This window comes from Passer montanus, unplaced genomic scaffold, assembly GCF_014805655.1.
Source record: "Passer montanus isolate IOZ18808 unplaced genomic scaffold, ASM1480565v1 scaffold304, whole genome shotgun sequence".
NCBI classification, from domain to species: Eukaryota; Metazoa; Chordata; class Aves; order Passeriformes; family Passeridae; genus Passer; species Passer montanus.
The window spans coordinates 67,121-93,747 of record NW_024367753.1 but is presented as its reverse complement, the minus strand read 5'-3'; the positions used below and the strand labels follow the sequence as shown (position 1 = coordinate 93,747).

Genomic DNA, 26,627 nt, shown 5'->3' with positions numbered 1-26,627 from the left:
GTGAGGGCGCTTCCGGCCGGGCGAGGAAGGGGCGGGAGGAGAAGGAGGAAGGGAAGGGAAAGGAAGGAAAGGAAGGGAAGGAAGGAGGGGAGGACGGAAGGAAGGAAGGAAGGAGGAGCTGAGGCGGCCGCGCACGGACCGGCGGGACCCGCCACGGGAGGTAACGGGGCCAGCCGCGGTGCTGAGGGCGGGTCGGGCCCCGCGCTGTTTCCGCCTGAGGGGAGGCTCGGAGCCCTCGCTCCTTCCCGCGGTAAAACGGGCGGGGATTAATTAGTTAGTTAGTTGGTTAATGAATTAATTGCCGGCCCTCGGTGCGGGTTTGGCCCCTGCAGGCGGTTCCCGAGGGAGCCGGGAAATTCCGGAATTAATGGGGCTGGGCGGGGAGGGGAAAACCGGGGAAACTCGGCCCGGGCCTGGGGAACGCGCTCGGACAGCGGGGAAAGGCCGGGAAAGTGAGCGGGGGACACCGGGAACGAGCCTGGGAGGGAGGCAGGGACAGCGAGGGGCACGAAAAGCGACCCTGAAAGCGAGGGAGGGGTGCCAGAAGTGGTGGGGGGAGACCCTGAAAGTGAGGGAGGGACGGGAAAAGTGAGGGAGGGACACCAAAAGTGACCCAGAAAGCGAAGGAGGGACGGAAAAAGTGACCCAGAAAGTGAGAGAGAGACACATAAAGTGAGGGAGGGACACTAAAAGGGACCCTAAATGTGAGGGAGGGACACAAAAAATAGGTGAGAAGCCAAAAATGACCCTGAAAGTGAGGCAGAGACACAAAAAGTGACCCAGAATGTGAGGCAGAGACACAAAAAACTGGGGAAAGACACCAAAAGTGACCCTGAATGTGAGGGAGGGACACAGAAAATGGGTGAGAAGCCAAAAATGACCCTGAAAGTGAGGCAGAGACACAAAAAACTGGGGAAAGACACCAAAAGTGTCCCTAAAAACGAGGGGAGGATGCCAAAAGTGTGGGGGGGAGACCCTGAAAGTGAGGCAGGGACACCAAAAGGGACCCTGAATGTGAGGGAAGGACACAAAAACCAGGGGAGGGACACAAAAAGGGACAGGGGGAGACTCTGGGAGTGAGGGAGAGACACAAAAAGTCGTGGGGGAACCCTGAAAGTGAGGCAGGGACACAAAAAGTGACAGAAGGGAGACACTGAAAGTGAGGCAGGGACACAAAAAGTGGGGAACAGACACAAAAAGTCACCCTGAATGTGAGGGAGGGACACAAAAAACGGGAGAGAAGCCAAAAATGACAGGGGGAGACCCTGGAAGGACACAAAAAGTGAGGGAGAGACACCAAAAGTGACCCTGAAAGTAAGGAAGGGACACAAAAAGTGAGGCAGGGATGCCAAAAGTGACTCTGAATATGAGGGAGGGACACCAAAAGTGGGGGAGAGAAGCCAAAAATGACAGGGGGAGACCCTGGAAGTGAGGGAGGGACCCCAAAAGTGACCCAGGAAGTGAAGGAGGGACACAAAAAGGTGACCCTGAAAGAGAGGGAAGGACACAAAAAGTGAGAGATGCCAAAAATGACAGGGGGAGATGCCAAAAGTGAGGGAGGAACACAAAAAGTGACCCTGAAAGCAAGGAAGGGACACGAAAAGCTGGGGAAAGACACCAAAAGTGACCCTGGAAGTGAGGCAGGGACACAAAATGTCTCTAAAACTAAGGAAAGGGCACAAAAATCTGGAGAAAGACACCAAAAATGACCCTGAAAGTGAGGCAGGGGTACCAAAAGTGACCCTGAAAGCAAGGAAGGGACACAAAAAACTGGGGAAAGACACCAAAAAAGACCCTGAAAGTGAGGCAGGGACACAAAAAGTGAGGGAGAGATACCAAAAGTGACTCTGAAAGTAAGGAAGGGGCACAAAAATCTGGGGAAAGACACCAAAAATGACCTTAAAAGTGAAGCAGGGACACAAAAAATAACCCTGAAAGTGAGGGAGAGACACAAAAAGTGAGGGGAGACACCAAAAATTACTCTGAAAATAAGAAAGGGGCACAAAAACCTGGGGAAAGACACCAAAAGTGACCCTGAAAGTGAGGCTATGTATTTCTATCTATAATATGGCCCGGCGCGGCCCGGCCCGTGTCCCCTCAGGCCGCCCCGCAGCCCCGGTGCCATCGCGGTCCCCGGCGCTGCCGCGGGGCGCGGGGATCCCGTCCCGCTCAGCGCCGCGGTGCCTGGGGGCTCTGCACTGCTGCAGCCCGCGGCCGTGCCGAGCCGAGCCGTGCCGAGCCGATTGTTTCGCGGTCTCGTGCGCCGGAAAGAGCCCCGGCTCTGCTCCGTGCATCCCCTCCCTTCCTGGGAAGGGATGAAAGCGGCAGCGGCGGCCGCTCCGCCTCAGCCGCGTTTGTCTCCCCGGCAGATCCTGCGCGGCTCCCGCCGGGGCCGCCAGCCATGCGCACGGCGGGATGAAGCTGCAGGCGGTGGTGGAGCAGCTGCAGAAGCAGCAGCAGCAGCAGCAGCAGCAGCCGGCGGTGCCCATGGATTGCCGGGAGCGCCGCCGGGAGCCGCAGGTGCCCTTCCCGACGCCGCCGCCCTTCCCCGGCCAGCCCCGCGCCGGGCGCGCCCCGGGGCTGTCACCCGCCGTGCCCCCGGCGGTGTCACCCGCCGTGCCCGCGGGCAGAGCCCCCGCCGCGGCCAGCCGGGCCCTGGAGCAGAGCAGCGCGAACTCTGAGGACGAGGAGGAGGACGAGGAGGAGGAGGATGACGAGGAGGATGAAGAGGACGGCGCTGAGCTGGAGGACGGCTCCGGGGTGGCCGGCCAGCCGAGCTGCCCTGCCCTGCCGTATTTCCGCGCTCCCAAAGGCGCCCAGGGCAAGCCCAGGGGGGGCTGTGGTGCCAGCCCCGTGCCCGGCGCGGGGCAGCCGCGGGGCAGGGAGCAGCCGGGCACGGCCCCGGCCCGCTGGCGCCTGGACGAGCAGCTCAAACAGGTCAGTGCTGCATTCCCTGCTCAAAACCTGCATTTCCCTCCCTCAGGAGCGCTCCTGCAGGCTGGGCTCCCCTGCCCGGCTCCTTTCTGTGAGGAGGTCCCACAAAAAATTGGCTTTGTGGGTTTCCCTGCGCTGTGAGAGCCTCTGTGGGGTGGGATTTTGGGGGAAACCTGGTGGTTTGTTGATTTTAGGAGCAGGCAGCTCCCTGTTGATGCCTCACTGGAGTTACTTTTGTCAGACCTCGGGGATTTGGAATTGTGGATTTTTGAGTGCAGGGGGATGTGACCTGATATTGGGAGCCAGAGCTCTTTATGTTCCCTGTGTGGGAGGAGGGGAAGGAGAAGGGAAAGGGGAAAGGGAAAATGAAAGCGCAAAGGGGAACGGGAAAATGAAAGAGGAAAGGGGAAAGGAAAGATGAAAAAGGAAAGAGGAAAGGAAAGATGAAAAAGGAAAGGGGAAAGGAAAAATGAAGGAGGAAAGGGGAAAGGAAAAATGAAGGAGCAAAGGGGAAAGGAAAAATGAAAGAGCAAAGGGGAAAGGGAAAAGGGAAAGGAAAAATGAAAGAGGAAAGGGGAAAGGAAAAATGAAAGAGCAAAGGGAAAAGGAAAAATGAAAAAGCAAAGGGGAAAGGGGAAAGGGAAAAGGAAAAAGGAAAGGGGAAAGGAAAAATGAAAGGGGAAAGGCAAAATGAAAGAGGAAAGGGAAAAGGAAAAAGGAAAGGGGAAAGGAAAAACCAAAGAGCAAAGGGGAAAGGGAGAAGGAAAAAGGAAAGGGGGAAGGAAAAGGAAAAGGAGGAAGGAAGAAAGGAGAGAGAAAATGAAAGGGGACAGAAAAGGAAAAGGAGCCAGTTCACTGCTGCCTTGTGGGAGGTTCATTCCACCTTGGAGTGAAGAAGTGCTGCTCCCTGCAGCTGAGAGCCAGGGGCTGGTGGGGTGGTTCCCTTTGTGCCAGTGGGATTTCAGTGGGCACAGCTCTGTCCCTGCAGAGCAGTGGGTGTTCCCTCCCCAGCTCCTCGGGGATGTAAAACCCCCACTGGCTGCTGGTTTTTCTCCAGGGGGCTGGGCCCAGGAGAAGGAGTTGCTCACATGAGGTGGGTTTGTCACTCAGGGGCCATTGCCTCAGAATTTACTGGATGGGAGTGGTGCCAACTTCCTCTTGCAGGGCTCTGGGTGGGGAAATGAGGCAGGGCTCAGGTTTTATAGGATCTCTCTTTGAAAAGCCCAATAAGCTCAGCCTAGGCCAGGGCTGGCTTTGATCCTTGCCCAGCTGCTGCTTCTCCCTCCTGTTGGCAGAGCCCTGCAGATGTCAGACCTCGGGGATTTGGAATTGTGGATTTTTGAGTGCAGGGGGATGTGACCTGATATTGGGAGCCAGAGCTCTTTATGTTCCCTGTGTGGGAGGAGGGGAAGGAGAAGGGAAAGGGGAAAGGGAAAATGAAAGCGCAAAGGGGAAAGGAAAAATGAAGGAGGAAAGGGGAAAGGAAAAATGAAGGAGCAAAGGGGAAAGGAAAAATGAAGGAGCAAAGGGGAAAGGAAAAATGAAAGAGCAAAGGGAAAAGGAAAAATGAAAAAGCAAAGGGGAAAGGGGAAAGGGAAAAGGAAAAAGGAAAGGGGAAAGGAAAAACCAAAGAGCAAAGGGGAAAGGGAGAAGGAAAAAGGAAAGGGAAAAGGAAAAGGAGAAAGGGGGAAGGAAAAGGAAAGGAGAGACAAAATGAAAGGGGACAGAAAAGGAAAAGGAAGCAAGGAGCCAGTTCACTGCTGCCTTGTGGGAGGTTCATTCCACCTTGGAGTGAAGAAGTGCTGCTCCCTGCAGCTGAGAGCCAGGGGCTGGTGGGGTGGTTCCCTTTGTGCCAGTGGGATTTCAGTGGGCACAGCTCTGTCCCTGCAGAGCAGTGGGTGTTCCCTCCCCAGCTCCTCGGGGATGTAAAACCCCCACTGGCTGCTGGTTTTTCTCCAGGGGGCTGGGCCCAGGAGAGGGAGTTGCTCACATGAGGTGGGTTTGTCACTCAGGGGCCATTGCCTCAGAATTTACTGGATGGGAGTGGTGCCAACTTCCTCTTGCAGGGCTCTGGGTGGGGAAATGAGGCAGGGCTCAGGTTTTATAGGATCTCTCTTTGAAAAGCCCAATAAGCTCAGCCTAGGCCAGGGCTGGCTTTGATCCTTGCCCAGCTGCTGCTTCTCCCTCCTGTTGGCAGAGCCCTGCAGATCTCACTGCTCATTCTGGCCAGGCAGTGGCCGTGGAACCAGCCAGGGTTTGTGTGGGAGAGGGGAAAAAAGTGGAATAAAACATCATTCCTGGATTGGCACAATGTGCTTTGGCCCATTCCTGCAGTTTGGGAGGCCACTTCAATCCAGGAGCCCAAAGTGCCCAGGAAAAATTCCAATAAAAGCACTTTTGCTGCTGTGTGATCTGCTGAAGCAGGAAAAAACTCCAATAAAAACCAGTTTTGCTGCTGGGAAGGGCAGGAGTGGGAGGAATCCATGGATCCCAGGTTCAGGAATGAGTTCTAAAGGAATAGCAGGGGCAGCTCTGGAGAACAGTGGGAAAAGGTGGCAGGAAAAGGACAGGTCCCCCTGTTGTCCCAAGGTTTTTGGAGGTGGAGTGGTTTGGATCTGTGCCTGGGGTCCAGGTGGAGCTGCTGATTCCCAGTTCAGAGCTGGGAATAAAACCAGGGGCAGGGAAGGGAGAGAATTGTGTGGGGAGCTCTGGGCTGGCCACTTCATTCCTTGGAATCTTTAATATCCAGGCTTTTTTTAAAGTATGAGCTTTTCCCTTTGCTTTCTCCCTTTAATGGGAAGAAATTCCAGGATGAAACAGATTCTCCAGTTAGTTTCCAAAATGATTCCTGGATTAGGCTTTTATTTTTTAGCTTCTTTCACCAGTCCTGTGCCCTGCTCCTGGAGCATTCCTGGGATGGAAAATGCTCTTGGAAATTGTGGGAAAAGTCACTTCTTTCCTTCCTTCCTTCCTTCCTTCCTTCCTTCCCTCCAGGCTTGCTTGCTCTTCTGGAAGCTTTGGGGCAAAGAATCCCTCGGAATTGTGAGGCTGGAATTACCCAGAGAAATCTGGGATCCACCAGGAAAAGGTGGATCCTTTCTGTCCCATCCCAGGAAATCATTGTAGGGCAAAAGCTCCTGGGAATGAGCTGAATTTTGGGAATTCTGTCAGCACAGGGAGTGCAGGAGCTGATCCAGGAGAAGGAATTGCTGGGGGTTGCTCTGGTTGCTCCTCCAACCCTCTGGAACACCCCAAAATCCATCCCAGCTCCTGGCAAAGGGCTGTTTGGGGGAAAATGAGGGTTTGTCCCAGGGCTGGCAGTGCTGGTTTGGGGGTGCTCGTGTTGTTTGGGAATGTCTGTTCCTGGGAAAGCTGAGCAGGGAAAAGCAGGGCACAGCTTGGTGCTGCTTCCTCAGCTCCAGCAGGAATGGGAGAAGAAATCCCAGATTTCTAGGCCCCAGCTTGGAAATCAGGAATATGGGAATAAATAAATCCCAAATTTCCAGCTTGGAAATCAGGAATGTGAGAAGAAATAAATACCAAATTTCCAGCTTGGAAATCAGGAACGTGAGAGGAAATCTCAAATTTCCAGGCCTCAGCTTGGAAATCAGGAATGTGAGAAGAAATAAATCCCAGATTTCCAGGCTCCAGTTGGGAAATCAGGAATGTGAGGATAAATCCCAAATTTCCAGCTTGGAAATCAGGAATGTGAGAGGAAATCTCAAATTTCCAGGCCCCAGCTTGGAAATCAGAAATGTGAAAAGAAATCCCAGATTTCCAGGCTCCAGCTTGGGAATCAGGAATATGAGAAGAAATCCCAGATTTCCAGGCCCCAAATCCCAGGTTTCCAAGCCCCAGCTTGGAAATCAGAAATGTGGGATTTCCATCTTGGAAATCAGGAACGTGAGAGGAAATCCCAAATTTCCAGGCCTCAGCTTGGAAATCAGAAATGTGAGAAGAAATCCCAGATTTCCAGGCTCCAGCTTGGGAATCAGGAATGTGAGAATGGATAAATCCCAGATTTTCAGGCTCCAGCTTGGGAATCAGGAATGTGAATTTCCAGGCCCCAAATCCCAGATTTCCAGGCACCAGCTTGGGAATCAGGAATGTGAGAATGGATAAATCCCAGATTTTCAGGCTCCAGCTTGGGAATCAGGAATGTGAGAATGGATAAATCCCATATTTCCAGGCCCCAAATCCCAGATTTCCAGGCACCAGCTTGGGAATCAGGAATGTGAGAATGGATAAATCCCAGATTTCCAGCTTGGCAGTGAGGACTCAGGGAATACATAAACCCATCTCTCCTGTTCCATGGAGCAGGGCTCCTGGCAGTGCTGTGTGCCCGGGATTTTGGGAATTCTCAGGGCATCCTCCCAGAAATGCTGCAATGAGCTGAACCTTCCCAGGGCCAGGGAAGAGAAGTCAGCTCCAAATCATTGCTGGGCCTTGGCTGCAGGCCCTGGGAGCGAGGGCTGGGATTGCAGCCCCTGAGAAATGGGCCTGGGATGCTCAGGAGAGGGAATCCTCCATCCAGGAGGGGAAAAGGGGAATTTCCCAGCGGGGTTTGTGCGCTGGGGCTGTTTCAGGGTTGGGTTTTCAGGTGTTTTGTGGGGGGAAATCAGTTTTTTATGTTGAGGTGGGAGGAGATTCCTCATTCTCAGGGTGAGCAGCAGCTTTTTCTTGTGCTGTAGGGACAGGTTTGGATTGTCCCTGTGCTGCTGCTCCTGAAATCCCTGGGAAGGGGAAAAGGGGAAAGGGGGAAAGGGGAAAAAAAGGAAAAATGGGGAAAAAGGGGAAAGGGGGAAAGGGGAAAAAAAGGAAAAAGGGGAAAGGGAAAAAGGGGAAAGGAGAGGAAGAATGAAAAATGGAAGGAGAAAGGAAAGGAAAAAGGAATGGAAAAAAAAGGAAAAATAGGAAGGAAGGAAATGGAAGGAAGGAAATTCAGAGGAAAAGGAAAGGGAAATTCAGAGGACTTGGAAAGGAAAATGGAAAGGAAAGGAAAATGGAAAGGAAAATGGAAATTCAGAGGACTCCCCAAGGAAAGGAAAGGAAAAAGGAAACAGAGAGGATTCCCAGCTCCTCCCCTGCAGAGCCCCAGAGGTGAGTTAGGATCCTGAGCAGACAGATCATTGCAGGATTCACTCAGTGCCAGCTTTGCTGCAGGGTTGCTGGCAGCACAGGAGCTGCAGAGCTGCAATGTTTCATTCCCTTGCACTTGTGCTTTGCTCACTCTGGGCTGGCACTGAGGATCCCTCTTGTCACCCCAAATCAATCCTGGGCTGATTGCTCTGAGTCTTTTGGGACAGGAGGGATTCAGAGAGCCCAGCTTTTCCTCGAGGATGAAGCAGCAGGTTCCTGTTTGCTCCTGGGAACACGTGAAAGGAACTGAATAAAAAAAGCAATTAATGGTTAAAGCTCAGCCCTTCCCTTCCCCATCCTCCCTGCCATTCCTGAAATCACTGGGATGTTTTCAGGGGCTGCCTTTGAAGCTGGGGGCTGCTGAATGGAGCTCTGTCATTAGCAAGGCTGGGTTCCCTTGCAGGGAGCTGCTGTGGGCAGTAATTACCCCTTGGCTCTCCCTGCCTGAGACCTTGCAGCTCGGGGCAGCAGCCCTGATCTTATCAGCGTTTGTTCTACAAGGGGAAAGGGGAAAAAAAGGAAAAAGGGGAAAGGGGGAAAAAAGGAAAAAGGGGGAAAAAGGAAAAAAGGGAAAAAAGGAAAAAGGGGAAAGGGAAAAAGGGGAAAAAAAGGAAAAAGGGGAAAGGGGAAAAAAAGGAAAAAGGGGAAAGGGGGAAAAAAGGAAAAAGGGGGAAAAAGGAAAAAAGGGAAAAAAGGAAAAAGGGGAAAGGGAAAAAGGGGAAAAAAAGGAAAAAGGGGAAAGGGGAAAAAAAGGAAAAAGGGGAAAGGGGGAAAAAAGGAAAAAGGGGGAAAAAGGAAAAAAGGGAAAAAAGGAAAAAGGGGAAAGGGAAAAAGGGGAAAAAAAGGAAAAAGGGGAAAGGGGGAAAAAAGGAAAAAGGGGGAAAAAGGAAAAAAGGGAAAAAAGGAAAAAGGGGAAAGGGAAAAAGGGGAAAGGGGAAAAAAAGGAAAAAGGGGAAAAAAGGAAAAAAGGGAAAAAAGGAAAAAGGGGAAAGGGAAAAAGGGGAAAAAAAGGAAAAAGGGGAAAGGGGAAAAAAAGGAAAAAGGGGAAAGGGGGAAAAAAGGAAAAAGGGGGAAAAAGGAAAAAAGGGAAAAAAGGAAAAAGGGGAAAGGGAAAAAGGGGAAAAAAAGGAAAAAGGGGAAAGGGGAAAAAAAGGAAAAAGGGGAAAGGGAAAAAGGGGAAAGGAAAGGAAGAATGAAAAAGGGAAGGAGAAAGGAAAAAGAGGAAGGAAGGAAGGAAATGGAAGGAAGGAAATTCAGAGGAAAAGGAAAATGGAAATTCAGAAGATTCCCAAAGGAAAAAATGGAAGGAAGGAAATTCAGAGGAAAAGGAAAGGGAAATTCAGAGGACTTGGAAAGGAAAATGGAAAGGAAAATGGAAATTCAGAGGACTCCCCAAGGAAAGGAAAGGAAAAAGGAAACAGAGAGGATTCCCAGCTCCTCCCCTGCAGAGCCCCAGAGGTGAGTTAGGATCCTGAGCAGACAGATCATTGCAGGATTCACTCAGTGCCAGCTTTGCTGCAGGGCTTTGCAGCACAGGAGCTGCAGAGCTGCAATGTTTCATTCCCTTGCACTTGTGCTTTGCTCACTCTGGGCTGGCACTGAGGATCCCTCTTGTCACCCCAAATCAATCCTGGGCTGATTGCTCTGAGTCTTTTGGGACAGGAGGGATTCAGAGAGCCCGGCTTTTCCTCGAGGATGAAGCAGCAGGTTCCTGTTTGCTCCTGGGAACACGTGAAAGGAACTGAATAAAAAAAGCAATTAATGGTTAAAGCTCAGCCCTTCCCTTCCCCATCCTCCCTGCCATTCCTGAAATCACTGGGATGTTTTCAGGGGCTGCCTTTGAAGCTGGGGGCTGCTGAATGGAGCTCTGTCATTAGCAAGGCTGGGTTCCCTTGCAGGGAGCTGCTGTGGGCAGTAATTACCCCTTGGCTCTCCCTGCCTGAGACCTTGCAGCTCGGGGCAGCAGCCCTGATCTTATCAGCGTTTGTTCTACAACAGTTTTCTTTCTCAGAGCATCTGTTTCACTTCCTAAGGCTTAACTCTGCCCACAAAAGGAATTTCTGTGGATTCTCTGATAATCCTGAAATTGCTGCCTCAGTCTCTTTTCATTGACTCAACCCACGGGGCAGGGGAGGCCTCATCCCCAGGTGGGGATTTCAGCAGATTCCTGGCCTAAAAAATACAAAACCCCTGCAAAACCCCTGTAAAAGCTCTGTGCAGGGTGAGGAGGTGCAGCCTGAGCTGGTTTCCCATGGGAGCTGTGATTCCATGCTCTGGAAGGTTTTGTCCTGCAGGGAATGGGAGGTGCTGTCACCTCGGCAGCTCAGGGGTTAACCCAGCCTGGGGCTGCTGGGGCCACCTGGGCTGGGCCTGCTCTGGTGTCCCAGTGCTGGGAGGGACCCCAGAATGAGCCCCTGGGGCTGCTGCAGCTGGCAGGGGGCAGCGGGGGGCTCTGGTGGCACAGGGAAGGATCTGGTGGCACAGGGGGGCTCTGGTGGCACAGGGAAGGATCTGGTGGCACAGGGGGGCTCTGGTGGCACAGGGAAGGATCTGGTGGCACAGGGGGGCTCTGGTGGCACAGGGAGGGCTCTCGTGGCCCCTGAGGTGTCAGTGCCACAGGGAGGGCTGTGGTGGCCCTTGAGGTGTCAGTGCCAGAGTGTCGGAGCTCTGGTGGCCCCCAAGGTGTCAGTGGCACAGAGAGGGCTGTGGCAGCACAGGGAAGGCTCTGGTGGCACAGAGGGGGTTCTGAGGTGGTGGTGGCACAGGGGGGCTGCGGTGGCACCTGAGGTGGTGGTGGCACGGGGGGGGCTCTGGTGGCACAGGGGGGGCTCTGGTGGCACAGGGAGGGCTCTCGTGGCCCCTGAGGTGTCAGTGCCACAGGGAGGGCTGTGGTGGCCCTTGAGGTGTCAGTGCCAGAGTGTCGGAGCTCTGGTGGCCCCCAAGGTGTCAGTGGCACAGAGAGGGCTGTGGCAGCACAGGGAAGGCTCTGGTGGCACAGAGGGGGTTCTGGTGGCCCCTGAGGTGTCAGTGGCCCAGGGAAGGGTCTGGTGGCAGAGGAAGGGCTCTGGTGGCCCCTGAAGTGTCAGAGGCACAAGGAGGACTTGGGTGGCCCAGGGAGGGCTCTGGTAGCAGAGGAAGGGCTCTGGTGGCCCCTGAAGTGTCAGAGGCACAAGGAGGACTTGGGTGGCCCAGGGAGGGCTCTGGTAGCAGAGGAAGGGCTCTGGTGGCCCAGGCAGGGCTGTGGTGGCCCCTGAGGTGTTGGTGGCCCTGGCAGGGCTGTGGTGGCCCCTGAGGTGTCAGTGGCCCTGGCAGGGCTGTGGTGGCCCTCGAGGTGTTGGTGGCCCTGGCAGGGCTGTGGTGGCCCAGCCCCTCCGGAGCTGCCATGGTGCCCCTTTTGGGCTCTGTTGGGCTTTGCTGTCCTCTCGTGCCCGCCCTGCAGAGGCACAGTTTGTGCCCAGCAGCAGGGCAGGGGGCTGGTGCCAGGCTGGCTCCCTGGGTGCCAGGCTGGCTCCCTGGGTGCCAGGCTGGCTCCCTGGGTGCCAGGCTGGCTCCCTGGGTGCCAGGCTGGCTCCCTGGGTGCCAGGCTGGCTCCCTGGGTGCCAGGCTGGCTCCCTGGGTGCCAGGCTGGCTCCCTGGGTGCCAGGCTGGCTCCCTGGGTGCCAGGCTGCCTGGTGGTTGCCCTGGGCTGGAGGGAGTGAATCCCTGCTGGCTTTGGGGCTGCCCTGGCACGGTGGGGGAAACGTCCCTCAGGAAAAGGGAAGGGGCTGGGGTGGGGATGAGCTTCCCAAGGGGGAGCTCCGTCATTTCCTTCGGCTTCCGTGGGGGAACTCGGCTTCCCAAGGATGAATTCCATGGATGAATTCCATGGATGAATTCCATGGGTGAACTCGGCTTCCCAAGGATGAATTCCATGGGTGAATTCCATGGATGAATTCAGCTTTTCAAGGATGAATTCCATGGATGAATTCAGCTTTCCATGATTTCATTCAGCTTCCCATGGATAAATTCAGCTTTTCAGGCTCTCCATGGGTGAATTCAGCTTCCCATGGGTGAGCTCAGCTTCCCAGGGTGAATTCCATCATTTAATTCAGCTCCCCTTGGATAAATTCAGCTCCCCATGGATTAATTCAGCTCCCCATGGATGAATTCAGCTCTCCCTGGATGAATTCAGCTCTCCCTGGATGAATTCAGCTCTCCCTGGATGAATTCAGCTCTCCCTGGATGAATTCAGCTCTCCCTGGATGAATTCAGCTCTCCCTGGATGAATTCAGCTCTCCCTGGATGAATTCAGCTCTCCCTGGATGAATTCAGCTCTCCCTGGATGAATTCAGCTCTCCCTGGATGAATTCAGCTCTCCCTGGATGAATTCAGCTCTCCCTGGATGAATTCAGCTCCCCATGGATAAATTCAGCTTCATTCCCAGCTGCCATTCCATGCTGTGCCCCCAGCCAGCCGTGCTCCATCCCCACCCTCCCTGAGGAGCCCTCTCCTGTCCCCTGGCAGTGGGACATGTCCCCAGCCCCCCCAGAGAGCAGCAGGAGGTGCAGCAGCTGCCCCAGCTCAGGTGACAGCAGGTGACAGCCACCCCTGCTGCTTTGGTGGCCATATGGCCAAAGGCTGGTGCCTTCAGCTGCCCTAAGCTCCTTTTCCCGGAGGTGCCCTGAGATCCCAGGGGAGCTGTGCAACATGGGATGGATTTATTCTGCTCATCCTCTGCCTTTCTGGTCTGATCACCCTTTATTTATTATTTCCTAGAGAGAACAAGCCAAATGAGTTCTGTTTAACTTCTCCAGAGTCTTTAAAGGTTTTATTCCTGGGAATTTTCCCAAGTTCAAGGCTGCTGGCAGGAGGGAATTGCCTCCTTTAACCCCTTTCCTTTCTCATCCCTGCCCTCAAATGGAGTGGAATAAGCTCTCAGCATGACCAGAATTCCCTCTGGAAGCAAGTTCTGCCTCTGGATTTATATCCCAGGGAAGGGAGCAGCCAAAGGCGAGGGTCAGAAAGCTGAACCTGCACAAATCCCTGAGCCTTGGGGTGTGCAAGGTGCAGGCTGGGAAATCCCTGCTCCTCCTTTTCCTGCCACTCTCATTCTGCTCCATGGCTTTGATCCCAGTGAACAGTTTTAGGAGCAGCTGGATGCACAATTAGCCAAAAATCTGTGGGTTTAATCTCTGCTGGGGAGAAAGGACATTGGGATGGATCCTCCCGTGAGCAAAGCCAGCCTGGAGAGGCTGGAATTGATCCTGTGCCCCAAACAGCTGACACAACAGGAGTGGCACTAATCCCCCATTAAAGATCTCTCCCTTGATGGGGCTCGCTGGGTAATTGACTTTCCAGCAGCAATTAGTGGCTCAAACCCAATCAGCAGGCATTAGGGAGCTGTGCACGAGCTGTTCACCTTCCTCATTCCCTGTCAGCCTCACAGCCAGATGATGCTGGGATTTTGGGGTGCTGCAGCAGCTCCAGAATTCCCAGGGGGTGCTTTTGGGGTGCTGGGACCTTTTCTCTCTGTGTGTTTGTGAAGGTGGATTTGGCTCTTCCCTTTTCCAGCACGTGCTGGACTGGGTTTCACAGGGTGAGTTGATGTTCTCAGGATGCCTGGATTTATTTTGGGATCATCCTGGCCTTCCATCCAGCTGGAGCTGCTGGTTTATTGGAGGTGCTGGAGCACCTCCAGAATTCCCAGGAGGTGCTTTTGGGGAGTTTTTTTTCCCCCTTTTCTCTCCTTGTGTTTGTCGAGGTGGATTTGGCTCTTCCCTTTTCCAGCACACCCTGGACTGGGACTTTATGGAGTTGGTGTTCTCAAAATTCCTGGATTTATTTCAGGATCATCCTGGCCTTCCATCCAGCTGGAGCTGCTGGTTTATTGGAGGTGCTGGAGCACCTCCAGAATTCCCAGGAGGTGCTTTTGGGGATTTTTTTTGCCCCTTTTCTCTCCTTGTGTTTGTCCCAGGTGGATTTGGCTCTTCCCTTTTCCAGCACGTGCTGGACTGGGTTTCACAGAGTGAGTTGATCTCAGAATTCCTGGATTTATTTTGGGATCATCCTGGCCTTCCATCCAGCTGGAGCTGCTGGTTTATTGGAGGTGCTGGAGCACCTCCAGAATTCCCAGGGGGGGCTTTTGGGGAGTTTTTTTTCCCCCTTTTCTCTCCTTGTGTTTGTCCCAGGTGGATTTGGCTCTTCCCTTTTCCAGCACGTGCTGGACTGGGTTTCACAGAGTGAGTTGATCTCAGAATTCCTGGTTTTATTTCAGGATCATCCTGGCCTTCCATCCAGCTGGAGCTGCTGGTTTATTTCAGAATTCAGAATTTATTTCTCCAGAATTCCCAGGAGGTGCTTTTTGGGGTGCTGGGACCTTTTCTCTCCTTGTGTTTGTCCAGGTGGATTTTGCTCTTCTCCTTTTTCCAGCACATGCTGGACCAGCACTTTACAGGGTTGTTCTCAGAATTCCTGGATTTATTTTGGGGTCATCCTGGCCTTCCATCCAGCTGGAGCTGCTGGTTTATTTGAGGTGGTAAAGCACCTCCAGAATTCCCAGGAGGTGCTTTTGGGGTTTTTTTTTGCACCTTTTCTCTCCATGTGTTTGTCCCAGGTGGATTTGGCTCTTCCCTTTTCCAGCACGTGCTGGACTGGGGTTGCACAGAGTGACTTGGTGTTCTCAGGATGCCTGGATTTATTTTGGGATCATCCAGCTGGAGCTGCTGGTTTCCATCCTTTAGAGACCATTCCAGCACGGTGATTCCCAAGTGGAATAGGGCTTAACCACATTAATCCTTTTAGGGAGCCTTAATCCAGCAAAGCTGAGCTTTCCGTTTCTCTCAGGGAAAATCTGAATCCTGCTGGAGTCAGGGCACCTGGGCTGGCCTGCAGCTTTCCAGGGGATGATTCCCCTCCTTCTGCTCCTGCCCTTCAGGGAGCACAGGGAGGATGGCCTGGAGGTCAGGAAGGAGGGTGACACTTCCACCAGGGGCTCTGGGATGTGCCCTTGGGAAAAAGGGACACGAGGGGGAAAATCAGCTCTGTAGGTGCTGGGTGTGATCCCAGCAGGGGCACAGAGGAGCTGAAATTCCCCTTCCCAGGGTGTGAAATCCCTCGTGGGGAAACTCCTAAAGAGTTTGGTGTTACAATTAAGGAGCAGGCAGAACTTTTCATTTTTTCAGTGTTCAGGTTGGTTGTTTCTTCTCTTCTCAACAATTCAGCACCCCCTCTATATACCAAACCTAGTGTGCAAAAAAAGCACCAAAAATCACAAAACACACAAGATGAGACTCTTTTAAAACTATTTTAATTAACTCTTAAACATTTTTACCAATAACTAATTATTTGTGTGTTTACACATCTTCATTTCAGCTCTTTCTAACCAATCCAACACTGCAGAAAATGGAGTAAATGAAGAACAAGGAGATCAAACAGCACCCAAAATCTTCCATCTTGTCTCCTATCCACCTCCACACTAAAAACCCAAAACCCTTTCAGTTTTTCACCCTGTGATACACTGGGTGTATAATAAAATTATATATAAAATTTATAATGTATTACATATGTTTATATATTATATAATATATATTATTATATATATTTATATATTATATAATATATTATCATATGTTATATATTATCATATATATGATGTATATTATATATAATATGTTTAAAATAGATATATAGCATAAATTATATAATATATATTATATATGATATATATTATATATAATTATGTTTCGATATATATAATATATAGCATATATTATATAATATATATTATGGTATATTATATATATAATATGTATAATTATGTTTAAGTGCTCTAATATATAGCATATATAATATAATATATTACATATTATCATATATATGATATATATATATAATTATGTTTAAGATATATATAATCTATAGCATATATTATATAATATATATTATCATATATATGATCTATACTGTATATATAATTATGTTTCAATATATATAATATACAGCCTATATATTATATATTTTTAATATCACATATAATATCAGTTATTAAATATCTGTTTATTTCACACACTCATAGATTCCAGTTCATCCCAGAGCTCAGAAGCTTTCTCCATAAGGAAGATGAAAAGCAGTGTTCTCCTCAGGATCAAACCTCAGACCAGACACAGAAATATTCCCTATACCCCAAATTCCAGCACCAGGAAACTGGGACAAACCACAAATCCTTCCTCACCACCTCAGGCTAAACCAGCAGCTGCTTTTCTGTGTGTTTGTGCCTAAAAATCCTGAAGCCCTGGAGCCTTCCCCTCACCCGGAGCTGTTCTTGCCTCCCCAGAACGGCGGCGCCAGCTGGAGCGACGACGGCGACGGCGGCCGGGGAAGGGAGATCTCCCGAGACTTTGCCAAGGTCTGTCTGGGAAATGGGGGCAGCTGGGCATTGGGGCTGTCCTGGCTGGGAAGGACGGGTGTCTGCTGAGGAAGGCAGGAGCCTCGCCTGAAATGGAAAATGTAAACCCCCTCCCTCTGAGTGGCTCTGAATTTTAAATTAAGGGGCTCTCAGGAAAAAATATGGGAGCAGGAATGACAGTTCTTTACTAGGGAAGGAAATAAAAATTCCTGGGGATCCATTCCATTTCTGGGCATCTTTTTCATTTTTCTTTTCCATCTCTGGGGATCCCATTCCATTCCTGGGGATCCATTCCATTTCTGGGCATCTTTTTCATTTTTCTTTTCCATCTCTGGGGATCCCATTCCATTCCTGGGGATCCATTCCATTTCTGGGCACCTTTTTCATTTTCATTTTTCTTTTCCATTTCTGGGGATCCATTCCAGCTCTGGGAATCCCATTCCAGCTCTGGGGATCCATTCCATTTCTGAGGATCTTTTCCATTTCTGGGAATCCTTTCAATTTCTGGGGATCCATTCCTGTGCATCCATTCCATTTCTGTGCATCCTTTCCATTTTTGGGAATCCCATTCCATCTCTGGGAATCCTTTCCATTTCAGGGGATCTTTTCCATTTTCATTTTTCTGTTTCTGGGGATCCATTCCGTTCCTGGGGATCTTTTCCATCTCTGTGCATCCTTTCCATCTCTGTGCATCCTTCCATTTCTGTGGCTCCTTTCCATCCCTGGGGATCCATTCCTGTGCATCATTTCCATTTCTGTGCATCCTTTCCATCTCTGGGAATCCTTTCAATTTCTGGGGGTCCATCCCTGTGCATCCTTTCCATCCCTGTGCATCCTTTCCATCCCTGTGCATCCTTTCCATCCCTGTGCATCCTTTCCATCCCTGTGCATCCTTTCCATCCCTGTGGCTCCCTTCCATCCCTGTGCATCCTTTCCATCCCTGTGCATCCTTTCCATCCCTGTGCATCCTTTCCATCCCTGTGCATCCTTTCCATCCCTGTGCATCCTTTCCATCCCTGTGGCTCCCTTCCATCCCTGTGCATCCTTTCCATCCCTGTGGCTCCCTTCCATCCCTGGGCATCCATCCCAGCCATGACCCCCGAGCCCTGTCCCCTGTCCATGTCCCCCTGGCTGTGCTGCCCCTCCCCTGGAAGCATCCAGAACTCTGGAATTGTGTCTCCCTGGGGCTGGGGGCTCACTGTGCTCTGTCCCCAGCTGTACGAGCTGGACAGCGACCCCGAGCGGAAGGAGTTCCTGGATGACCTCTTCATCTTCATGCAGAAAAGGGGTGAGTGACCTTTCCTGGGGCTGCAGGAGGGGGATTGCTGCTGCTGGGGCTGGGAAACAAATCCTGGACTTTGGGGCATTTCCCTTGGTGTTTGAGCACAGCAGTAGGGTACATCTGCCCTGTAAATTAAATTAATTTAAATACATTTAAAACAAGAAATTTAAATGAATTAATTAATTAATTTAAATTAAATTAAATTCACCTCCAATTTCTTCGCTTTCTGATGTAGTGCTGGTGTTGTCCGCGCCCTGAAGATCCCAGGAACCTTTCCCTGGAATTTCCAGGGTGTCAATGATCCCAATCCAGTGCTCAGAGCAGACTGGTGATAATTAAAATGTGTTTAATTGGGGTGTTGGGTAACAGATGCACCTCGGAACATTTGGGGTGCCCTCTTGTCCCTCTGTGGGTGTCAGTGGCCCAGGGAGGGCTCTGCTGGCCCCTGAGGTGTCAGTGGCACAGAGCAGAGTGTTTCTAAAATCCCAGTCCTAGACTCAAGAGTTCCCAAAAACCCCCAAATCCAGCTCCTCTCCTGGGTGCAAAGTGTTTTTAAAATCCCAGTCCCTGTCTGAAGAACTGCTGTGTTCCCCAAAAACCCCAAATCCAGCTCTCCTGAGAGCAAAGTATTTCTGACATCCCAATCCAGGGCTGAAGAGCCGCCTGGTTCCTAAAAAAAACCCCAAATCCAGCTCCTCTCCTGAGAGCAAAGTATTTTTAAAATTCCAGTCCTGGCCTGAAGAGCTGCCTTGTTTCCAAAAACCCCAAATCTGTCTCTTCTGAGAGAAAAGTATTTCTGACATCCCAATCCAGGGCTGAAGAGCCACCTGGTTCCTAAAAAAAACCCCAAATCTGGATCAACTGAGAGCAGAGTGTTTCTGACATCCCAATACCAGACTCAAGAGCTGCCTTGTTCCCAGAAAAACCCCAAATCCAGCTCTCCTGAGAGCAGAGTGTTTCTGACATCTCCCAGTCCCTGTCTGAAGAACTGCTGTGTTCCCCAAAAACCCCAAATCCAGCTCTCCTGAGAGCAAAGTATTTCTGACATCCCAATCCAGGGCTGAAGAGCCGCCTGGTTCCTAAAAAAAACCCCAAATCCAGCTCCTCTCCTGAGAGCAAAGTATTTTTAAAATTCCAGTCCTGGCCTGAAGAGCTGCCTTGTTTCCAAAAACCCCAAATCTGTCTCTTCTGAGAGAAAAGTATTTCTGACATCCCAATCCCATTCCCAAGAGCTGCCTGGTTCCCAAAAATCCCCAAATCTGCCTCTCCTGAGAGCAGAGTGTTTCTGACATCCCAGTCTCAGACTCAAGAGCTGCCTGGTTCCCAAAAACCCCAGATCTGTCACTCCTGAGAGCAGAGTGTTTCTGACATCCCAATACCAGACTCAAGAGCTTCTTGGTTCCCAAAAAACCCCAAATCCAGCTCTCCTGAGAGCAGAGTGTTTCTGACATCCCAGTCCCATTCCCAAGAGCTGCCTTGTTCCAAAAAAAACCCCAAATCCAGCTCTCCTGAGAGCAGAGTGTTTCTGACATCCCAGTCCCATTCCCAAGAGCTGCCTGGTTCCCAAAAACCCCAAATCTGGCTCTCCTGAGAGCAGAGTGTTTCTGACATCCCAGTCCCATTCCCAAGAGCTGCCTTGTTCCAAAAAAAACCCCAAATCCAGCTCTTCCCCTTTGAGCACAGTGTGAAGCACTGCTCCATTTGCCCCTGGAGTCTGTGGGGTCAGGCAGCAGCTCTGCCAATAAAAATCCCACTGTAAAAACCTAAAAGCAGGGATTTGCTGCTGTCAGGGGGAGCAGAAAGTGCAAAGATGAATGGGATTTCACGGGAGCTGCAGGGATGAAAAGGCTGGGAAGTTTTGGGATGCCCCTGGGAAGGGACAGCCGTGGAGCAGCTCTAACACAGGTCAGATGTGCAGGGCTGTCCCCAAGGGCCATAAAAGGGCCCTGGAGCAGCAGAAAGCGTGGAAGAGGAGCAGAGGGAGCCTGGGACTGGCCTTTGTGGGGTTTTGTTCGGCCTTTGTGGGGTTTTGTTCCTGGGAGGCTGGAACTGGCCTCTGTGGGGTTTTGTTCGGCCTCTGTGGGGTTTTGTTCGGCCTCTGTGGGGTTTTGTTCCTGGGAGCCTGGAACTGGCCTCTGTGGGGTTTTGTTCCTGGGAGGGGCAGGTGGGCACAGGGAGGATAGCGGGGCTGGGGGTGATGCCTTGTGAAGGCTGAGCTAGAACTGAGACTAGACTGAGCTCAGGAATAAAGCAGGGATTTATTACAAGGATCTCCTCAGCCTTGGGCAGCACAAGAGCCCAGCCAGGGCTGCACCCAAGATGAACCAAAATGGTCCCAAAATGGACACCTGGTCATGGGGTCTCTCACTTTTATGAGTTTTGGGCCATTTGCATATTGGAGTTAATTGTCTAATTACAGCTTCAGGTTATGAATCCCATCCTGCTTGCTTTTCTCTCTTCAGTCAGAGATTGCAGCTCTCCCTAAAACACAGTCAGGGGTTGCAGCTCCCCATGGGATCAGGGCAGGATCAGGGACTGCAGCTCCCATGGGATCAGGGACTGCAGCTCCCCATGGGACCAGGGACTGCAGCTCCCCATGGGATCAGGGACTGCAGCTCCCCATGGGATCAGGGACTGCAGCTCCCCATGGGATCCCAGGATCAGGGACTGCAGCTCCCCATGGGATCCCAGGATCAGGGATTGCAGCTCTCCCTAAAACACAATCAGAGACTGCAGCTCCCCATGGGATCTCCATTCCAGGGCTTGCAGCTCTCCCTGGGGTCCCTGTTCCTTTTTATCCCAACTCCAGAGAACCACACCCCATAAATGTCAGGCTGCACCCCTGACCCAGCCAGGATTTCTCCTTGGAGAGGGATTTGAGCAAACCAGGAGCTGAGACAGCGCAGGGGTGGAGGTGATTTGCTGCTGTAAAATGAATTTTCCCTCTGCTCAGCTGGGAATTCCCACACCCCACGGAATTACTGTGCCTCCCTTCAAAGATAAATCAGGAAATTCTGTTTTTCTTGAGATTTGGCTCAGTATTATTTTAAATCACTGTGGATTTTCCCAGTTTCCTGGGGAAAACCTGTTCCTTCTGGCTGCCTGATACAGCATCTCCCCTGAACATATTTGGAGTGGGAGGAGCAGCTTTTTATTTACCTGCTCCAGGTTGTGGCTTAAAAATGTCTTTTCTGTGCCTATTTTTCACTCCAGTGGGAGTGAAAAAAATCCAATTTTAGTGGGATTTCAAGGCCTCTGTGCTGAACAAACCCTGGGGATTCTCACCTCCTTTGTTCCTTGCTGTAAAATGGACACTTGTGCGAGGAAATTGGATAGGGTAGGTGGGAGGTGATTTAAAAAGCAGGGCTGGCTGTGATTAAATGCTCTTTGTGCAGGACAAGTCGTGGCTTAGGCTGCTGGAAATCCCAGTGTGGAAGGGAATCTCTGGCATGGAGGCCAAGGAAAGCCATAAAATTCCCTGGAATTCACCTCAAACCCACCTTTGGGGCAGTTCTCCTCAGTCTGCATCTCCAGGTCTGCCTGCCAGGCCTGGCCAGGGGAGGGAGAGGATGGTCCCAGTTAATCCCTCAGCCAAGGCTGTGCCAAAGCCCCTTGCCCAGGTGATTCCCAGGTGTATCAGGGGAATCAGCCCGATACACCTGGGAATCAGGTGCTCAGGGGCAGTTCTCCTCAGTGTGCATCTCCAGGTCTGCCTGCCAGGCCTGGCCAGGGGAGGGAGAGGATGGTCCCAGTTAATCCCTCAGCCAAGGCTGTGCCAAAGCCCCTTGCCCAGGTGATTCCCAGGTGTAATCCCAGCCTTTCCAGGGGCTCAGCCCCTCCAGGAGCTCCAGCATGGGACAGAGGGGACACTGAGGTCCCTGTGGGATAACCCCTGGGGCTCCCTGGGACACAGGGGACTGTACTGACTGACTGATGACACTTGGTTAACCAACAATTGTGCTTTTTTATATTTAGTTCGAGGCACCTCCTTTTTCTTCAAGATTTATCTTTAAGACATCTCAGCCCTGGAGGCTGCAGAATTCCATCTTCAAGGGGGACATGATTTAAGCTGCAGTGTGCTAACATCAATAGGGCATCACTAAGAAACTGTCATCAGTCATCAGATGTGATTTTTAGGGTAACACAACATTATTTTGCTAAGGACATCCTGAATTTTTGCTAGTTGTAGGGGCCAAATCAGATCTATCTACTGCAGTTGAAGAGCTTGGAGACATTCCCTCAAAATCCAGAGATGTGTGTGGCCCTCCTGTGGGAAGCCCTTTATTCCAGAAACCCAGATTGTGGCTGCCTTACAATTAGTTAATCAACAATTGTGCTTTTTTGTAGTTTTCTTCAAGGCACCTCCTTTTTCTTCAAGATTTTCCAGTTCCCCAGTTGCTGTTTAACCCCTCTGATGGTTGTTTCTTTTTTAAAGAAGTTTTGGGGCAAGTGCCCATTAAGGGGAGGTGATCTGGGCACCTGTGGGTGCACCCCCACTTTGTCCCACGTTCCTCTCTAGGCAGGTGCTAATTATTAATTAGCATAATTGAGAAACTGTCATCACTTTCCAGATGTGATTTTTAGGGTAATGCAGGATTGTTTTGCTGAGGACATCCTGAATTTTTGCTAGTTGTAGGGGCCAGATCAGATATATCTACTGCAGTTCAAGAGCTTAGGAAGGGGAAAAGGCTTTTCAAGGGAAATTTAGGTTGGATATCAGAAAAAAGTTTTTTCAGAAAGGTGATAAAGTTCTGGAATGTTCTGCCCAGGGTGGTGCTGCAGTCCCCATCCCTGGGTGTGTTTAACAAAGCCTGGATGTGGCACTGGGTGCCAGGGTTGAGCTGTTGGGGCTGGGCTGGACTCTGTGATCTTGGAGGTCTCTTCCACCCTGGTGATTCTGGGGATTCTGTGGGAGACATTCCCTCAAAGGCCACAGATGTTTATGGCTGCAGTCAGTTCCTCTGGAAAGCCCTTATCCCAGAACCTGGAATGTGGCTGCCTTTCTGCTCAGAAAACCAGCAGCCCTTGGCATGACTCTGCTTTCCCCTTCCACATTTATCAACTCTGCATCCTCCCTTTCCCAGCGGGAACAGGCTCCTTATGCCCTTCGTTTGGCTGGGATTGAACCAAGGGGTGGGGCTGGGATTGAGCCAAGGGATGGGGCTGGGATTGAACCAAGGGATGGGGCTGGGATTGAACCAAGGGGTGGGACTGGGATTGAGCCAGGTGATGGGGCTGGGATTGAGCCAGGTGATGGGGCTGGGATTGAGCCAAGGGGTGGGGTGGGATTGAACCAGGTGATGGGGCTGGGATTGAACCAAGGGATGGGGCTGGGATTGAGCCAGGTGATGGGGCTGGGATGACCTAAGTGATGGGGCTGGGAAGAGCCAAATTATGGGGCTGGGATGTACCAAGAGATGGAGCTGGGATGAGCCAGGTTATGGGGCTGAGATGAGCCAAATTATGGGGCTGGGATGAGCCAAGTGGTGGGGCTGGGATTGTGCCAAATTATAGACCTGGGATGAGCCAGGTGATGGAACTGAGGTGCACCAAGTTATAGGGCTGTAATGAGCCAAATTGGAGCTGGGATGAGCCAGGTGATGGGGCTGGGATGAACCAAGTTATGGGGCTGGTGTGAGCCAAGTTATGGGCCTGGGATGAGCCAAGTTATGGGGCTGTAATGAGCCAGGTTATGGGACTGGGATGAGCCAGGTTATGGGGCTGGTGTGAGCCAAGTTATGGGGCTGGTGTGAGCCAAGTTATGGGGCTGGTGTGAGCCAAGTTATGGGGCTGGGATGAGCCATGTTATGGGACTGGGATGAGCCAGGTTATGGGGCTGGTGTGAGCCAAGTTATGGGGCTGGTGTGAGCCAAGTTATGGGGCTGGTGTGAGCCAAGTTATGGGGCTGGTGTGAGCCATGTTATGGGGCTGGGATGAACCAAGTTATGGGGCTGGTGTGAGCCAGGTGATGGGGCTGGTGTGAGCCAGGTTATGGGACTGGGATGAGCCAAGTTATGGGGCTGAGATGAGCCAAGTTATGGGACTGGGATGAGCCAGGTGATGGGGCTGGGGTTCTGCTGAGAGGCAGAAGTTATTTTCTGAGGAAACAGAGGAGGATTTTCCTGTGGCTCGGGGCAGGAGCCTTGCACGTACAGTAAAATGAGTTTACCATCCAAAGGCACCAGGGCTGTGCCGTGGCCCCGGCCCTGACCTTTCCCTCTGGAATTCTGCCCCCTGGCCCCGGGCTCATTAATCCTGGCGCTGTCATTAACGCAGATGACAGCAATCCATCAGAGCCCTGACAGCCTCGGGATCTGCCCTCGCAGCCTTTCCTGTGGCACGCTGGGGCTTCCAATGAAACCCTGCCTTGGGGGAGGAGGGGGCACCAAATCCCGCTGGAAAACACCGGGGATTCACCGGGAATTCACCGGGAATTCACCAGGACCCACGGCCTGCGCGTGGTGTTGGGGCAGTGCTGGAGGAACACGTGGGAAATGGAATTATCGCAGTGGAAAAGGGAGTTATTGCAATGGAAAAGGGAGTTATTGCAGTGGAAATGGAATTATTGCAGTGGAAAAGGGAGTTACTGCAGTGGAAAAGGGAGTTATTGCAGTGGAAATGGAATTATTGCAGTGGAAATGGAATTGTTGCAGTGGGAAGGGGAATTAATGCAATGAAAACAGAATTATTGCAGTGGGAAATGGAATTATTGCAGGGGAAAAGGGAGTTATTGTAGTGGAAAGGGAATTATTGCAGTGGAAATGGAATTATCGCAGTGGAAATGGAATTGTTGCAGTGGAAATGGAATTATTGCAGTGGAAATGGAATTATTGCAGTGGAAATGGGAATTATTGCAGTGGAAATGGAATTACTGCAGTGAAAATTGAATTATTGCAGTGGGAAAGGGGGAGTTATTGTAGTGGAAATGGGAATTATTGCAGGGGAAATGGAATTATTGCAGGGGAAATGGAATTATTGCAGTGGGAAAGGGAATTATTGCAGTGGAAATGGAATTATTGCAGGGGAAATGGAATTATTGCAGTGGGAAAGGGAATTACTGCAGGGGGAATGGAATTATTGCAGTGGAAATGGAATTACTGCAGTGAAAATTGAATTATTGCAGTGGGAAAGGGAATTATTGCAGTGGAAATGGAATTATTGCAGTGGAAATGGAATTACTGCAGGGGAAAGGGAAATATTGCAGTGGAAATGGAATTATTGCAGTGGAAATGGAATTATTGCAGGGGAAATGGGAATTATTGCTGTGAAAAAGGGAATTATTGCAGCTCTTGGGACAGTTCTGCAGAGTTTCTGTCAGCTGCACAAAGGAATTTTATCATTTAACCAAACTCAAGGTTTTGTCTCAGTGGATATATTTATATTCTGTGTGTAAACACATTTAGCTGAGTGTTCCTGTATCAATCCCTGTTTAGCTGGGTTTATAAATGAAATTTCGGGGCGCTTTGCTCATGTTCAGAGCACAGCTGAGGGAGGGAAGCTGTCCTGGGGGTGCTGCAATTATTGCAGCTCCTGGGACAGTTCTGCAGAGTTTCTGTCAGCTGCACAAAGGAATTTTATCATTTAATCAAACACAAGGTTTTATCTCAATGGATTAATTTATATTCTGTGTGTAAGCACGTTTAGCTGAGTTTATAAATGTGTGTTTCTCTATAAATCCCTGTTTATAAATGAAATTTTGGGGCGCTTTGCTCATGTTCAGAGCACAGCTGAGGGAGGGAAGCTGTCCTGGGGGTGCTGCAATTATTGCAGCTCCTGGGACAGTTCTGCAGAGTTTCTGTCAGCTGCACAAAGGAATTTTATCATTTAATCAAACACAAGGTTTTATCTCAATGGATTAATTTATATTCTGTGTGTAAGCACGTTTAGCTGAGTTTATAAATGTGTGTTTCTCTATAAATCCCTGTTTATAAATGAAATTTTGGGGCACTTTGCTCCTGTTCAGAGCACAGCTGAGGGAGGGAAGCTGTCCTGGGGGTGCTGCAATTATTGCAGCTCCTGGGACAGTTCTGCAGAGTTTCTCAGCTGCACAAAGATATTTTATTTTGGGGAAAACCAAACTCGAGGTTTTATCTCAATGGATTAATTTATATTCTGTGTGTAAACACATTTAGCTGAGTGTTCCTGTATCAATCCCTGTTTAGCTGGGTTTATAAATGAAATTTCGGGGCACTTTGCTCCTGTTCAGAGCACAGCTGAGGGAGGGAAGCTGTCCTGGGGGTGCTGGAATTATTGCAGCTCCTGGGACAGTTCTGCAGAGTTTCTCAGCTGCACAAAGATATTTTATTTTGGGGAAAACCAGACTCGAGGTTTTATCTCAATGGATTAATTTATATTCTGTGTGTAAACACATTTAGCTGAGTGTTTCTGTATAAAGCCTTGTTTAGCTGGGTTTAAATGTGTGTTTCCATCTAAATCTAGATTTGGTGGCTTTATAAATGAAATTTTGGGGCACTTTTGTCCTGTTTAGAGCACAGCTGATGGAGGGAAGCTGTCCTGGGGGTGCTGGAATTATTGCAGCTCCTGGGACAGTTCTGTCCCTGCTGCAGAGTTTCTGTCAGCTGCACAAAGGAATTTTATCATTTAATCAAACTGAATATTTATATTATGTGTGTAAACACATTTAGCTGAGTTTATAAATGCATGTTTCTGTATCAAGCCCTGTTTAGCTGGGTTTATAAATGAAATTTTGGGGCACTTTTGTCCTGTTTAGAGCACAGCTGATGGAGGGAAGCTGTGCTGGGGGTGCTGCAATTATTGCAGCTTCTGGCACAGTTCTGTCCCTGCTGCAGAGTTTCTGTCAGCTGCACAAAGGAATTAATAATTTGGATTAATAATTTGTGTATTTTCCCATCTGCTGAGCTGGGGAAA

General features: G+C 50.6%; 1 protein-coding gene across 1 annotated transcript in view; it reads left to right on the top strand.

The window, feature by feature from the left end:
* Positions 1-8: 8 nt before the first annotated feature.
* The window catches only part of ARID3B (AT-rich interaction domain 3B), a 41,301-nt gene continuing 14,682 nt past the window's right edge, over positions 9-26,627 (top strand). The window contains exons 1-4 of the mRNA XM_039714714.1: positions 9-160; positions 2,370-2,937; positions 16,385-16,456; positions 17,672-17,744. Coding sequence (XP_039570648.1) covers positions 2,416-2,937; positions 16,385-16,456; positions 17,672-17,744 — 667 coding nt within the window. The 5' untranslated portion in view covers positions 9-160; positions 2,370-2,415. The remainder of the gene's footprint in view (positions 161-2,369; positions 2,938-16,384; positions 16,457-17,671; positions 17,745-26,627) is intronic.